Source organism: Salvelinus sp. IW2-2015, linkage group LG21 (genome assembly GCF_002910315.2).
Source record: "Salvelinus sp. IW2-2015 linkage group LG21, ASM291031v2, whole genome shotgun sequence".
In the NCBI taxonomy this organism is placed as follows: Eukaryota; Metazoa; Chordata; class Actinopteri; order Salmoniformes; family Salmonidae; genus Salvelinus; species Salvelinus sp. IW2-2015.
The window spans coordinates 347,183-363,853 of NC_036861.1; the positions used below are offsets into that span (position 1 = coordinate 347,183).

The window sequence follows — 16,671 nt, forward strand, 5'->3', positions numbered from 1 at the left end:
CCTGCCATAGGTGTTGGGGGAAGCTGAAGTACTCAGGTTTTAAGGAGTTATTCAGATGAAGAGGTGTAGCGAGAGGAGAGGGAAACCTAAGAAACACAGCGCGAGGGAACGAGCGCTTCGTAAGACCTCAGCAGCAGTAGAAACAGAGGCATAAAAAAGCTGCAGCAACTGCAAATTTGCTTGTTAAAAAGTAAAAATGCTCAAACCAGCAATATTTAAGAGTCCCAGGTGGAGGAAGCACTGGCATACGAGGCACACATAAACAAAAATTTCCCTCAGATAAAAATAGATCACTTCAAACAAGTCCAGATTTTGTGAATGCTCAAGGATTGCAAAGGGAAGATATCCCACCAACGCAAAAAAAAAACACGCCCACACACTCCCTTGTTGGAGACATCTTTAGCACAATATTTGAATTCATCTCCAGTAGTGATAAGTAAATCCGATGCAATAACTTAATCTCACGTGAAAATTCCGGCTGAATGTATTGCCCGTTTACAAACAAATATCTGGATGGTGAAATTTGCTAAGTCAGTAAACTACGCTGTACAGCAGACTGTATTATGATGCAATCTAAATCAGCTCTCTGGCATGAGTCATAAAACACAAATTCAAGATGGAGCCAGACGTCTGAAGCACATTGGCTCAAAATTGAAACAAATGCACCATTTATTTGTATTTCCTCACATCTACCTTTCTGTCAGAGGATTCAGAGGATCGGTGTTTTTCAGACGTTTACAACATCAGTGTTTAACAGTTGAACATGTTCAGCAGTTTATCTTAGGCATCTTACACATTGGCACGATGTCGTTTCTAGCTGTCACATTTATTCTGGGAGGTGGGAAAGCATGTGGCAAAGATAAACCAGGAAGGAGGAGAAGGAGTAGGCAGGGAAACAAGAGACAACATGGAGAAGGAGAAGGCAGGGAAACTAGAGAAAACATGAAGGATTCAGGCCCTGTCTACTCACCAGCAAACACAAAGAGACAGACAAGACAGGTCCCTGTGCACGACACCACGATCCATGGAATTTGAACACTGAATACAGATGCCACACTACCACTACAAACAGAATATACTTTGAGTATATTAGTCTGCAGCACACTATCAGGCATTGATATCCATAGGGTTTAGTAAAAAAATATATTGAATTCTGTTTTTGTCAATTAGTCTACTGTTGATACGGTCCCAAACTGTTTTGAATTTCATTTTCTAGATAGTTTTTTTGTGGATTTTGCCTTTTAGTGCCAAATAGTTTATCATAGCCATTCCATATTTGAATATTATAAGCGATAAGCGAACTTTTTTCACAATGTATATTCAGTATTATTTGTATGTAAGCAACACAACTGTCCCAGAAGTTTGTGGTTAGCTAGGGTTACATAAGTTGCTGTTGCTTGGAAGGTATTTTTTTTTTACATCTCAATATAACAACACGACAGATGCATTGTCATTTTCATCAGTGATGCTTCTGTTTTTGTGCCTCACATGTCTAACCCAATTCAGTCAAAATCTGACAGGAGAGAAAGAAAGGACAGAGCGAGAGAGATCTGGCATTGAGGTGGCAACACACAAAGCAAATATTGTTCTTTCTCCGATCAACAGAGGAATACAAGAGCTACCATACAATCTTAGGGGAAAAAAGGTGCTATCTAGAACCTAAAAGGGTTCTTCGGCGGTCCCCATAGGTGAACCCTTTGAGGAACCCTTTTTGGTTCCAGGTACACCCTATTTGGTTCCATGTAGAACCCTCTGGGGAAAGGGTTCTACATGGAGCCAAAAAGGGTTCTCCTATGAGGACAGCTGAAGAACCCTTTTGGAAACCTTTTTTCTAAGAGTGTATTGTAGTAGTACCTTTACTGGTCTCTAATATTACCATTAATCCCTATAGGCAATGCCGTTGAGTTGATGGTACTATTCTCTGGTGAGATGCCATCCACCTCTGTACATAGCTTATCCAGCTAAATTAAAAAATGAAATTATGACAAAATGGAAAAGTGCAAACAATATCCTACAAACTACACTGAACAAAAATATAAAAAGCAACATGTAAAGTGTTGGTCCTATGTTTCATGAAACATTCCATACGAGCTTATTTCTCTCAAATTTTGTGCACAAATTTGTTTACATCCCTGTTAGTGAGCCTTTCACCCTTGCCAAGATAATCCATCCACCTGACAGGTGTGGCATATCAAGAAGCTGATTAAACAGCATGATCATTACACAGGTGCACCTTGTGCTGGGGGCAATAAAAGGCCACTCTAAAATGTGCAATTTTGTCACATAACACAATGACACAGATGTCTCAACTTGAGGGAGTGTGCAATTGGCATGCTGACTGCAGGAATGTCGACCAGAGCTGTTGCCAGAGAATTTGAATGTAAATTTCTCCAATGTCGTTTTAGAGAATTTGGCAGTACATCCAACCGGACTAAAAACTGCAGACCATGTGTAAGCCAGCCCAGGACCTCCACATCTGACTTCTTCTCTGTGAGATTGTCTGAGACCAGCCACCTGGGTAGCTGTAATAAAGCCCTTTAGAACGGAAAATTGAAATTGTTGCATGTTGCGTTTATATTTGTATTCAGTATATTATTATGTTTGTATGTCAGCATAATTGATTAAATTCAATTGAATCTTTTGTCTTTGTGCAAATGGTTTGGTAGTCAAAATTCTTTTCCGAATCACATTCAACATTCACAAAAGTGCATTGTTTGTGGGATTGCATCCCCCGTATTGTTTAAACACTTATCGTCTCGGGGAATTATCCGCATTTGTATAAACACTATTTTAAACGTGTTATCTGCTTCCACAATCTCTTCATCCAAAGAGATGATACTGTAGGCAACAGCTCTGCAGACCTTGGGTAATTTCGCATGAGACAACCAGTCGAGGTTTTTACAGATATGAAGTGAATAGATATGCTTGCAGTCAGTTCTGTCGGCCGACCTTGACCTTGGAGAAGGCTGGAGGGATGTGTGCGTTATGTGGAAAGACTGGACGGTTTTGCTTTGAGCTCCTCTCGCCATCTTCTGCATACTATTGTATTTTTTCTATTTGATTGCAAGTAAATCAAGCCACGGACAATCAAGCACTGCTGGTACAGTATGTTTAAAGCCTAGAGTCCTCTGCCTTGCTATCCTACATTGATAAGCTTTAATGTTAATGGCAAAGTCATTTCGAGATGAAACCCGCCTTGATTGCCCCTTCTGTGAGCTAAATCACAATGGGCAGGGTATAAGACATAGGAAGCGCAGTGCTAGGAAAGGGACTACTCTGAGGCACCATCAGTTACCTAAGTTCACTAAAAGCTCAGTTTCTTGATTCTTTGATCTCTCTGATTTAAATGGGATGGTTATGGGTGTTCTTGGCACCCCTGGTGGTGATGACCAGCGGACAGTGGCAGATGGACCCAGGGGGAGGTCTCGGTGACGTAGCCACAGGGTTGGGCCATCTGGCATGGGGAGGGCTACCTGCCTTGGGTCCTTGCGTCGGGGCCATGAGCACCTGGCAAACCTGGCATAGTAGGATCTGGCAGGCTGCCAGAGGAGGAAAGAGTCCACTTGATTTGGATGGCACATCCCAGTATGGCACCATCTGACTGGAATGGTACCAAGTAGAGAGGGAAGGTCAAAGGTGACTTCCTACTGGTTGCCGGTGTACATATGCCTCTGTATTTCTCTGTTAAAAGGGGAATATCACATAAAAGTTGGAATTGGAAGCATTGAATGGAGAGACTATGAATGGACCATTGTATGTGTAGGAGTGATTTCATTTCCAAAGACCTAAGTTATAATCATATTGGGTGTTAGAAGTAATCATTATGGTTTAATGTCTGCTAGCACAGGCTTTTAACTTAGATTCAAAAGTTCCCCTAATTAGATCATTACTTGATTAAAAAGTAGATGTTAATTAGCAGCGTGTGAAAAAACATCTTAACCAGTTGTCAAATTGAAAATTGCAAAATGACGTGTGATTATGGTTCAGTAAGTCTGCTTTTATAGAATTAAATGAAAATGGATGTAATCTTCTTTAACTGTTGAAATTACAAAATGACTTGAAATTACCATAATTATATTACAACGGTGAATAGCAATAAGGTTTTATAATACAGTGGTTGTGTAAATTGATCCAAGAAAGAGCATGAAACAGACTTGGTGATGTATATTGTTAAAATTACTGAAAATATTGGTCTGGTTTTGCCTCTTAAACATCCCTAGAAAAGATAGTCATTGAAGCACTCACCCCGAGTACCAAACAAAGAAACACTCCAGATGTTTGGTGTTTTCCTCAATCAAAATAAAGGCCGGATCCCATTAAAAAAAAAAATCAAAAGGCCCACCTGCTTTAGAAAAACCCCACCTATGTATAATGAATAAATGACTGATTCATGAATAATGGAATGTACAAACAAACTCCTTTCGATACTCCACCTCTGCGTTGGAGGCTGTTGGGAGGTAATACAGTGTTGCACCACCAGGGCTCCCATGAGCCCCTATCTGGCAGGTTGAAATATGTGCCTTCTCAAATCGCAACTCATGCTAAAATAATCTAATACAGTATCACCTAATCTCGCAAGAGGACTCACTCAAGCTTCCTCCATGAAGGTCTATGGGAAAGAGTGAAGGTAGATATCCCTATCCCCTGTCTCTCTCGTCTCTCCCATCTATCTGGAGCATCTTGGCATTACAAAGAAGTATGAAACGGGTAATACACAGAGACAGAACTAAATTGACCAAGACCGCCAGACGTTGTATCTAGTCTTGGGTGATTTCCTTTGAACTCCATGTCAACGAAGAGGGCTGAGAATTCATCTCTGTCTGAATGGTAGAAGCCTTTATTAAGGCCCGGTGAACCCCAGAAGCATATCGCTGCTGAGTGGATGAACTAATTAAGCCCCTGTTTCCTGGTGCACCAATCGAAAGCCCAGAAATACTAATGAGCTAAGCCCCGCTGTAGTCAGACACTATCAATCAACCGCCACCTGCACTCCCACTGTCCCCTCTACAACTTTACATTGAAATGACACACCAAAAAGCATCCCTTTTAATGCAACTATATTCTAGGCACATTTAATATGTAACAACGTTTAGATGCAGGAAATCAGATCTGCTAGATGGGGATGAGGTTGGTGAATGATGATTAACCCACGGTGATGGGATTCAAAGCCACTGAACACCTACGGCTAAATTACAGACGTGGGGCCAAACGGACATCCACAGCCGGTCTCTAGTCTATGAGAATAGAGATTAAAGACGAAGTCCAGCCAGGATGCCTCTAATGAAGCCTAGCCTATGTGTGATGTCAAAACCGTCACTTTGGTGGCAGCTAATGGAGACTGATGGTTGCCGGTTGGCTCCTGGAGCTGCGGCATTGAGGGCGGCCCGATCAAAGCTTCATCTGAAGGCTACATGGTAATTCGGCAGTGATGAGGCCTGTTGAGGTAAACACATTTGGATGCGGGTAGTTGTGGCAGGCAGATGTGGCAGGTAGTATCTCCAGATGTCTTCATCAGTTTCCGACGTGTCTTTCAATGAGGTTTCACACAGATGGACCGCCAAAAGCACCAGGCTTATCTCTGCAAATTTCATCCAAACCATTCCCTACTTCAAAGACATAGCCAAAATGGCCGCCCGGTTCCAGATCTTACCAAATCCGTGGGAACCAGGCCAAGGCACATATCAGAACGCAAAAAAAAGCTTACAAGCCCAGCAGTCTTCAGATTTCTCACACCAAAAAAACATGCTAACTAATTTACTGAACAAACAATATCTTACTGTGTAAACAATGAGATTAGATATCGGTTTGTTTTTGCGCCTCAAAGTTATGTATATTTTCATATGCACGCACCAGCTTAGAGATCAAAGGAATTAACATTTTCTGGGCAGATATTATTTAACATATTAATTCACACCTGCTTTGATATGTCTCTCACCTTATTCAAGACAGGGGGCCCTTCCTCTCCACACTCACAGCTGTTTTGTTGCATTCTAGGGAAGGTTTTTTTCTTCCATAAATCCTCATTAATATTAATACCTCTATTCAATCTGCTAATAGGGCCACCACTCACCTGACTAGAATACCAAAGCTACCAAGGAAGAATTGAGCCTTACAGGTTCACAAAAGGACAGCTGAAATGTTACTTCTTCACAGTCCAATCTGCAATATTCTCAAGGGAATATTGTATACTGAAAATGTAAGTAGAGTTAGTCCAATATCTATGTTGCCAAGGGAATATAGACTGAAATGATCAGTAGAGTGTGAACAGTCACCGATGCGTGCCAGGTACAAGCCGATGTGCTTTTTCATCTAACATCAGATAGGATGTCATTTACATACCATAAAAGATTGAGTTGAATTTGTTCACTGAAAAAAGGTTAATTCTACAGATAAATCATCATGTTCATTTGTTTATTCTACCTATGCATATTCATCCTTTCCCTTCTTCACTTTAAGAGCTGAGATCAACTAAATGAACAAGTTTTCATTCTTCAGTTCATTTCCTCTTTCTATCGGGCTTTATCACTGACACAATCCAGTATTGAACTGTAGTAAATACTGTAACCAACAGCAGGTACTCAACCCTTTTTGTGTGCAACCACAACACTTTGGTAAACCTTTTTCCAGTTGTTTAATGTTGTCAGTGGTAGCGGCGGAACGGCAACTAGAATTCTCAGTTTGTTCTGGCAAAAGCGAGCTGCATGTTTAATAACATTTAGGGGAATTTCAATTACACATGTAAGGTTGATTTGTCTCCGCTCTCCCGTGCAGCTGGAGAAATATTGTGTGGACTTAATTAACCAGTGCAATATAAAAATAAAAACTTTTTTCGTTTAAACGGGTGACAGAAATAAAAAACTATATATATGTTCTATATAATAGCATTGTCATTTCTCACCCCACGGTTAAAAAGAAGCTCTGAGCAGAAGCTGATACAGAGCCAAGTCACGTACAGAGGGGAATGTATAGATATTAATGCACAGTAATCCTATCTGTCCTCATAGAAAGAGGCGTTGTAAAGCACTTCTCTAGGTCGTCCGTCGTAATCTATTAAAACTACCTCCAGTGGGTGGTGTAGAAAAGGAGGAGAGAACTTCCGTTCGCTTTTTGGTTTTGAATCTGAAAGTCCCTTGTATTGTGAGATGTCGGTTTTCCAGAGCGTAAGTGGGGCAAAAACAAGGTTAATCTCGAGTTTGATTTTGTCGCAGTGCCCATAGACGGCGCCAGACATAACCAGACACTTATTGAAAGGAGAAACACAGGTTGGCTGATGGTTCCTAAGGAGAGCAAATCCATTCTATATTTTGTGGGGGTGGTTACCATTCTCGGTCTCCTTGCTTTATCTGAACTGGTCAATTAACTGGAGGCAGTCATCTCATCCCACCTCATCTCTTTCACCCCATCTGCCTCCCCAGCCTTTCTTCATTGAAAAAAATAAATAATTTTTATCTTCGCTTTCAGCCATACTCCTCGGGGTCACAGATTGCCTGGCATTCAATTGTGCCACATACAATTCTGCACTGATCAGTGCGGAGATGTGCCTAGATGGGACTGTCTGGCGCCTAAGAGACATCCGACTGTCTTTCAATAGCTGCCAACAATCATCCTTGTCAATCTGAATGGCGAAAGGGGACACGAGCTGCTACGAGCTCCGAGGAAACTACTAATGTGTATACACTCTGTGCACAGCGATTCATCCCAATTCATTCCCATTTGCCTGAGATTAAGAAGAGAGAGAAGAAGACGACCTGAAAGCAGAACCCATCTTGATGTAGGGCTTACTGTATGTTTCTGGAGGAGTGTGTTGCAGCTCTGTGTGTTGCAAAACAACCTATTCAATAAAAGTTCATATTGTTTTTTTTTCATCCGTCTCGATCTCTCTGTAGCTATTTACTGAAGGGACATAATCATCAGATCTGGAATCATGCGGCTGTTGCTGTGGATTGCTTTACAAAGCTGTCGTTCAAACGCCTCGTCTCGCAACCGGGGGAAATGTTGCCGGATGGATGTATAAAACGGTCAATTTCTCGATGTGATTAGCAAGATAGACGTGGAAAAGTGGCTTGATGTATCAAAATGTTCCTCGTGCTGTATCAAATGTCCAAAATGTCAATGGGATTAGCACGATGTGTGAGTATATGTACGGTCCAGATACTCAACCATCCTCCTACTGGGAGGTTGGAACCTCTACTATTTCTGTCCAGTTCTGGTTAAAGGACAAACTCCACTTACTGGAGCTATAAACATGAGTGGCTCATCTCACCGACAAAGTGGCTAGGCCTTGAATGTGAAACTAAACATTTACAATCAAATCTGAAACGATAAATAATACATCTGACCAAACAAATCTAATATGAAAACTCTGCACTGGGTCCCATTCTATTCCATATGGAGAGCAGAGACGTAAGCACACTGAAGATAATCAACTCAATAACATGGCAATCAAGGAAATCCAACACTTGAGATACACAAAATGCATTTTCTGTTTCCCTGCTCAAGTAATTGTAAGAATATTGAGTGAATGATCAACAATGATTCATCTTTTCCGTGCCTTTTTGCAGTTTTGAAACAGGTGTGGACATCAACAGTATCCACATTATAGTGAACACGTAACTTTTCTACCAGAAGTCAACAGGGTTTTTGTTTTAAAGTAGTCTAACCTGATGCATGACACCAACCATAACACCCATCACAACAAATATACATATTACTATTTCCTACTCATTGACAAGGAATTTAGCATTTTCCTGAAACACCTGCAGAAGGAAAAACCTGATTCATAATTCAGTCATTCTGATTAACCCCTTCCATATTTTAGTCATCCTCTGATGTCTCCCTACTCTTCAGTATATACATAAATCATAGGCCGATATCCGAACAGTGAAGAATTCTCACAGAGACTGATCGTGTTCCACCTTGAAGCCAGGCCTTTTCACCGCGCTTCAATGCACCTCTAATGGCATGGCCCTGCTAAGCACACCTCTCATCTCTCCCACACAGCGCACACACACACACACACACACACACACACACACACACACACACACAGCCAGGCAGCCAGCTCCTCAATCACCATCACTCCCATCATCATGTCCATCTCCGTCTGCCTAAGTGTGTATGTGTGCATGTGAGATGGCTATAAATATATGCCACAACTGAGCAGGAGAGGTGAACCAGAGAGGATAATATGCCATTACCACCACCACCACCACTTGCCTGGTATGACGTGTCACTGGATATTATGAAGAGGGAATCCATCCAGATGTGTGATGTGCTGAGAGGGAGAACTAGCACTTGTATGACTGCACCACTGACTGTTATTTGAGTGCGAGTTAGTTATCCGAATGAACCAACATTTGTCAAAAGGTAAACTAGGRGTACTTTCAAAAAGGAATATGACAAATGTTTTGTTGTTCATTTCAGCTGAATTGGCTGGTGAAAATTATCAAATGTGTAAACATATTAAAAATGAATGGGTTTGAATTAAATGAATTGTATAGTTAATGACAGATAAGATAGATAAGTATATTTTATAGCAGTAATGTGCTCCAATGGCTTCCCATCCCTGCTGCCCAACATCTTGACACCAAACCATGCATGTAAAACACAATTATTTCACCTACAATCCCCTGGAAAGAGCATAGCATTACACTGATAAACATTGAAATTGAACTACCAGCTTTTACAGCCCCGCAATCTATTTACCCCCAAGCTCTCAGCAAGCATCATCTACCAGTTGGCTTTTACTTGATTCAATCTCTATTGGTAAATAACTAATCTACTTCACTTAACACTATAGGGACCTGGAATATTGTCCAGGGCAAGCAAACATGAAAGATGATGAAATCATATCAAAATATGATTGAGACAGGATCCAACAGTGAGTGTGAGTGGAGGAGGGTGGGGGGCAGGGGAAGGGGAAGGGCACTTACTGAAATGAAGTGTGCACTCCTGAGGCCTCCTAGGGTGGGATTAGAGTGCTACCCAGGTACATTACTTATAAACTGGGGCTCTATAACAACAAGGAAAGCTGAYGCTTTCAATATCGCTACTAGATTTTGTTAAGGTTTTCCAACTCAGGCCGTCTTAATTATTTGTGAATAATTCCTCTGGGAGTTGTCTGAGAAAGAAAAGTGAGAAACAATGAGCAAACAATGAGCAAACCTGGGCCTGGTGGGTTTTGTTTACAGGCAAACGAGGGAGAGTTGTGTTAGCCAGACCGGTGAATAAACGCTGGCTAGCGGACCATGACGGCCTCCCTGGGCCCGCCGCCTGATCAGTGCCTGACCCAGCACATACCCTGCGGCTCAATTATCCCAGACAGACACAGACACCAGAGTTAACTCTCCTACCAGTGGGAGGTGGTGGAGGGGGGAACAGAGCTTGGTGTTCTCTAGTAAGATAAGAAGTCAATCATATGGCATTGAAACAGTAGTTATCAGAAGATTGAATGTCTGTCTACACAAATAAATATTAGTGTACAGTACCACAACCACCAACCAAGCACCACATTCAACTGTTGAATGTAACACATTATGACAAATATTTGAATCTGTTATAGAATATGACCAGATATTTACCAGTTGCTCAGTCCTATCCTTAGCCCCTTAGCCACTGTAGTTTGGAGGTTAATCCCATTGCAATACAAGTAAATGTGTTTCTATCACTACTTCCTTTTGGAGATGGGGGAAAATTGAAAGAGTAGATTGCACTGCGCCTTTGTTAGGCTGCTGTTATTTTTGTTCGTATTCAAGTGATATCACTCTGTGACTCACTGTTTTGTACATGGGAGTTGGGGTGTGAGGAGTGGGAATACAGGAACAGCACAGTTGGTGGTGCAGGATAATAATAAAGTGCCAAATGACTGGAAAGAAATAGCAACAGAAAACACAAACTCCTCTCTGGCCATTTCTGCCAGGGCCAATGAATATGGAATAGTACATTTCAATGGTTGCGTTCTCTTGTTTAACTGCTGTGGCCCTGATTGTGTGGGTCTGTCAGTTTAGCATACGGCTCATTTAAATTGCCTGTTTGATTTTCAGCCATCTTGGATAACAGGTTGTAAATGTGCTTGGTTTAACACGACTGGCTCCGCCGTGGCCACTACTGCAAGCGGGACCCGTTGACACCATCAAATTGTTGGAAAACGAGCAAATTACAGAACATTTGATGTGTTAGAAAAACAGAGATCTTAGTTTGACAGCAAAAAAAGAAGAAAGTCCTCTTTCAATGTGCCTTCACTGCTGTACAAGACAACTGCTGTACAGAACCATAAATAGATTCCCTCAACACATAGGAACAGCCAGAGTGAGACTATCGTCAAACCGAGACAGCTGGTGTGAGCTGGTTTCCCACAACACACTTCTCCACCAACTTTGTGATCAACTCACTCACTAATTGGCAACTAAAACGTTTGATTTTCTTCTTCTGTTCGGCTCAAAAAGAAACTTCTCTGACAAATGCTTTTGTTTCGAAGTATGTTTGATCATTGTATTGCTAAAAACTCATTTCATTTTTAGCATGGGTTTTGTCTTAAGAACTGCCTCAACTGGGAAAATTGAATCAGAGTATGGCTCCTAGCTTGGTTCAAGTCTGGCTTTGGTTCTGGTTCATTGATTATATGACTCAGACCTGGGTTCATGGACTCCCAGATGGGCGGGGTTGGCACTTTTGGGACTATTCCATTGGTTCCATTGCACCAGGCAAGCACAGCTGAAGTATTTGACAGAAAACAAATACTATTTAAACCCAGATCTGCCCTGACTAAAGTGAAGAAGTTTCTGAGCAATACCGATACTGAGGAGTACTGTGGCAACATGAATTAAAAGATGAAGCTTCAATGCTATGTTGGCCCAATCTCAAATGGACCCCTAAGCCCTACACCCTATGCACTTGTGGAGATCCGAGAGAATTTGATTGGTGTAAGCAACGTAGTTTAAACATCTACCTAACCTATCAGATCTCCACAAGTGGTTTTAAGGCGATGGGCTTAGGGGTCGATTCGGCATTGGGCCGTTGACTTCCATACAACTCAATCCATATTAATACCCATGATGCATGTGGGCACATTCTATATCTTCCGAGGCAGTCCAAAGATGCGGAGTAAACTTGTTACATGGATTGACTGTGTCAGGCTGCATCTTGTTATCTTGAGTGACAAGCAAAGTATTTAATGCCCTGACATTTCAATAATGTAAATATGCAGTCTCCTGGCACACTTTTATGTGCATGCAAGGAATATGCCAGTGCCACATATCCCCCGTCGGGACTCTGGTGTGTTTGCTGTAACCTTTCCATGAGATTTAAAATCCCAAGCCTGTCCCAATGTCTCTCCAAACAATGATCAGAATGTACAAATGATCTCAGCTCCTTTTTGAGGCAAACATTTGAATCATCCATCATCTACATGTAGAATCATACAGTATTTAACACACACACACACACCTCCCATCTCCTCATCTCCTCTACTGCATGACTCCATCACTTAATCCACCACTGTCTCCTGGGCTATTAAGAGAAGGCACATTCCTTCATATTCCAATCTGGCACAAACACACACACAGCATATGGGATCATTAATACCCGTAACTATGCAAATGCCCAATAGGTTAGATATACAGCAGCAGCAGCAGCAGCACACATCCCATATAACGACAGACAGACTTCCATTTCTGCTCCATGAAGCATCGTCAACTCATCTGTTTATTTGCACTTGTGCTCAGATGGGAAAAATCTAAAAGTCTCTATTTATTTCTGTATACAGCAACAACTCTACATATTTAATGCAGGAGATCTATTCTTGCTCATTACAAAGTTGCTTGCGTCACAAGTGAGAAGAGAGGGGGGAATTGTTTCACAGTTGCACACAATTAGAACCCAATCTATTCATATCACAAAACAGCACAGGTTCCATGTGGCTATATAGTGGTGATGCTGCTGAGCAACTACAGAATTATGCTGAGACTCAAATGTTTCTATTCAAATGTATGTCGTCAAACAAAAAACATTGATTTCAAAGTTTAACAAACCAACACATTTACTGGAAGAATTGTGCAGATGCTAAGTTTGGTAACATCTCCCTTCGTTTTTTACGTGTCCACGTTTTCACCAAAAATCGTAAATATCTGCTCCGAATTAAGATTCAACGATGTCTGCAGAAAGAACGGGGTGTCAGCTATGACATGACACATTGGCTGTGTTCGAATACCCATACTAACATACTGTATACTACATACTTAATGAGTATATACTACATACTATTAGTTCATTTTAGTATACTGTAAACAAACGGTATCCTTTCAGTTGAGCATACTAGCGCTACGCCTGTCTACCGGAAGTTGATTCTGTTGCTATGCAACTTCTTCTCGCCACAGCAGAGCTGGTTAGGCTGTTTGCATGTTATCCAGAGCGTTGGTGACTGTAACTGTGCTGCTAGCAACAATTTAATTAGGCTTTTATGCCGATGTTTACTGACACCGGCCATATTAAAACGGGTGTTGAGCATTCGTAAATTCATCAGTTATTCTGCGCTCTCGCTCACTCAGACGAGAGTGCTCTGAAATTGGAATAGATAGCCAGAGCGAATTTATGTCCATTGAGAAATCACAACAACTATACCACTTAGCTAAAAATGACGTGAATAATCAAGTCAATAAACATTGGGTAGATAGTTAGATAGCAGATAGTTAATATACTGGCAAGTTCAATGTATTAGTAATAGTAACCAACTAACGAGGTAGCTAGCTAACATACCGGTAGTACCTACTGCTCTAATGATATACTATGCAGTTCGTAAGGATAACGTAGCCAACACATTGTCAGCCAACATAACGTGCAGCATTACTTTATTACATTGCTCAACATTTGTCATAATTAGTTAATACAATACATTTTTATCGTTGGACTTCAGCTGCATATTTTCCACCATTTTCTTCAAATTTGAAAATGTTGTGAAGCCACGCCCATTTCCTGAAGAATTGCATTATCGGCCCTAAAAGTACGGAAATAGTGTCCACTGCATGTATACTTCATATTTTGGCGAATGTAGTACGACATCCGGAAACTTTTGGCATACTAACTCTATTCATACTATGACCAATACTACATTCTCAATTTACGTCACAAATAGTATAGTAAGTATGAGTATTCGAACACAGCTATTGACTTGAATTTACACCCGGTGACAGAATTACAGAAATGGAATTTCATCATGGGTCCCTGGGTATGACTCTACACACTGGCAATTATTTTTTATGGGCTCTGCCCCCAAATAAGACCAAATTTGGTTGGTCCAAACCGGACAAAATCTGAACCAATCATAGATGTCTATGTTTCACAAGTTTGGACATCAAAAGTTCAGCACAGTAGAGCACAGAACAGTAGAGTTCATTACAGTATAGAGTAGAGCTCAGTAGAGTACAGCACAGCGCAGAACAGTAGAGTTCATTACACTACAGTATAGAGTAGAGTTCAAACCAGACAAAATCTGAACCAATCATAGATGTCTATGTTTCACAAGTTTGGACATCAAAGTTCAGCACAGTAGAGTACAGTACAGTTCAGTACAGTACAGTAGAGTGCAGTACAGTAGAGATCAGTATAGTACAGTAGAGTAGAGTTCAATACAGTATAGAGTACAGTTCAGTAGAGTTCAGTGGAGTACAGTCCAGTAGAGTGTGTTAGCACTGGGTAGGAACAAAATGTGCACCACTTTGTATTGGGAAACCCTTGACAAGACACTAGGATGACCATTTAACTACTGCCTCGACAGATGAAATAGGTAATATATTTTGATGTATTTGATATCCCACACCTCAAGTGCATAAGGTCAAACTTTGAAAGTTGGTTTTTCAAGCCCCCTCAGAAACACCTGGAGGCATGGGGGACGTCACTTCTGTCATGACTGACTGGGGGCTGGTGATGTGTTGAAATTAAATCAGTTTCGTTACAGACAGGACTAAGTGTGGGTAATGAGGTATGGGGAGGAGGGTCAGACAGATTCTCTCTGAAAAGCATGGGGAAATTGTCTCGGATAAGTAAATGCTGAGGTGATTGTGTTAACTGTCTTGAGTGTCTCTGCCATGATTTGTTCGATGATTGTTCAGTCACTTGATGATATCACTTAACAACAAAAGAGATGCATGTCGAATAGGCTTTGGCAATTATACTGGGGATGACAGCATGCACAGTTGCCTCGGAATGAATCCTGGGAATCTCACAGTCTATGCGCACTCCACCACACGCACGCACGCACACACACACGTTTCGTAGGGCCTAAATTATTGGCAATTTCATCAAAGTCAAACTGATGGCTACATTTTATCTCCATTGATGCGTTGCGTGAATGCGCACATAGACCAAATATTACTTTAAAACAACTGTACAAGTATTCACTTACACTGCTATTTTGCCCAGACCAGTGCACCATGGCTTGGTTGTGAGAGGAATCTCCGGTCAATGCGAAGGTTGAACTGGTGAGTTTGAGTTCGTCCTGCCTCGAACTGGCCGCTCTTCTGTCCTCGTTGCTCCATCGCAATTCGGACCGTGTCACTCTGCTGCGCCCAGCCGGTGAGGTGATGCCCTCTCGCGAGTAACTCAGCGGCAGTGTCTCCCTTCTCTGGGGTGAGCCGGAGGACTTCACTTTATCATCCCCAATATTAGCTCTCGGGCTGTCCCTACGAACTCGGTGCTTGTGTGTGACGCCAGGAATTAAATCTGCGCGAACCTTCCCGACATCTGTATTGCCGGCATGACGGTTCATTTTCAGGTTGGAAACTTTGTACTCACCGCGCGGGGTGAATTTTCTCTGTTTACCACCACCGTAGTGCATTCCTCCATCGAGTAGTGCGTTTTTGGAACGGAGCAGCATGTCAGTATTCCGTTTTCGCCTTGAGTACATGTATTTCCTCTGGATGCATTCATCGGACCCAGCTGCGCAATCAAGCTGTTGAGTTTCGGCACTTGCAGAATTTAAACTCCGTGAAGCAGTTGTCCCATCTCCATTTCCAATAACTTCCCCTCCGTGCCCTGTTGCGAATTCTCGTGTGTCCGTTTTAAGTAGTAATTCCTTAATACGCCCCTTATCTCCCGGCTGACATGATCTGCAAGTTATCTCTGATTTAGCGGCTAGAAAGAAAGATAGAATTATCAAAAGCAGAAACCAAAAAACGCTGATGTGCCAAATAGAGCATAATCTGACCCCCCTCTCCATAGCTGGTGGCAGAGAAAGATACTCAGTCTGGATACAAGTCTTTTTTTACTCTCTTCTTCTCTTCCCTTTGTGACTGTAATTGATGTTAAGCAACAGAACTCGTCGCAAGTTGTGGCTCGTCCAATTGTTCTGTAGTGTTAAAAAGTGCGACTCGGCGAAGTGGTCCCAGATGAAGGATTTGATCGAATGAAGCCCTGCGCGCGCGGGGGAGGAGCTGGCAGTATCCAGGGAAAAGAAAGGCGAGATTTCTTCTTGCGTCTGTTTTTTCCCCTCACCCAGAACAACGCATTAATAATTTCGTAATAAATAATTTGTTAGCATTTATCGTACGTATGCAATAGTCATCTTATTCGATCTATCTTTAAATACTATTTTGTATATGAGTCCTTTGTCAGTGTTGTTGGCTATTACTATGGTCTTGTTAACAATATCCCTAACAGCTGTAGATTGTATCTACCAGT

At 41.7% G+C, this 16,671-nt stretch overlaps 1 protein-coding gene across 1 annotated transcript in view; it reads right to left on the reverse strand.

Moving 5' to 3' along the window:
• Positions 1 to 16,365, reverse strand: part of LOC111982478 (VPS10 domain-containing receptor SorCS1-like) — a 167,617-nt gene extending 151,252 nt beyond the window's left edge. Inside the window, 1 exon segment of the mRNA XM_024014047.2 lies at positions 15,398 to 16,365. Within this exon segment, the coding sequence (XP_023869815.1) occupies positions 15,398 to 16,210 (813 nt within the window). The 5' untranslated portion in view covers positions 16,211 to 16,365.
• Positions 16,366 to 16,671: the final 306 nt, after the last annotated feature.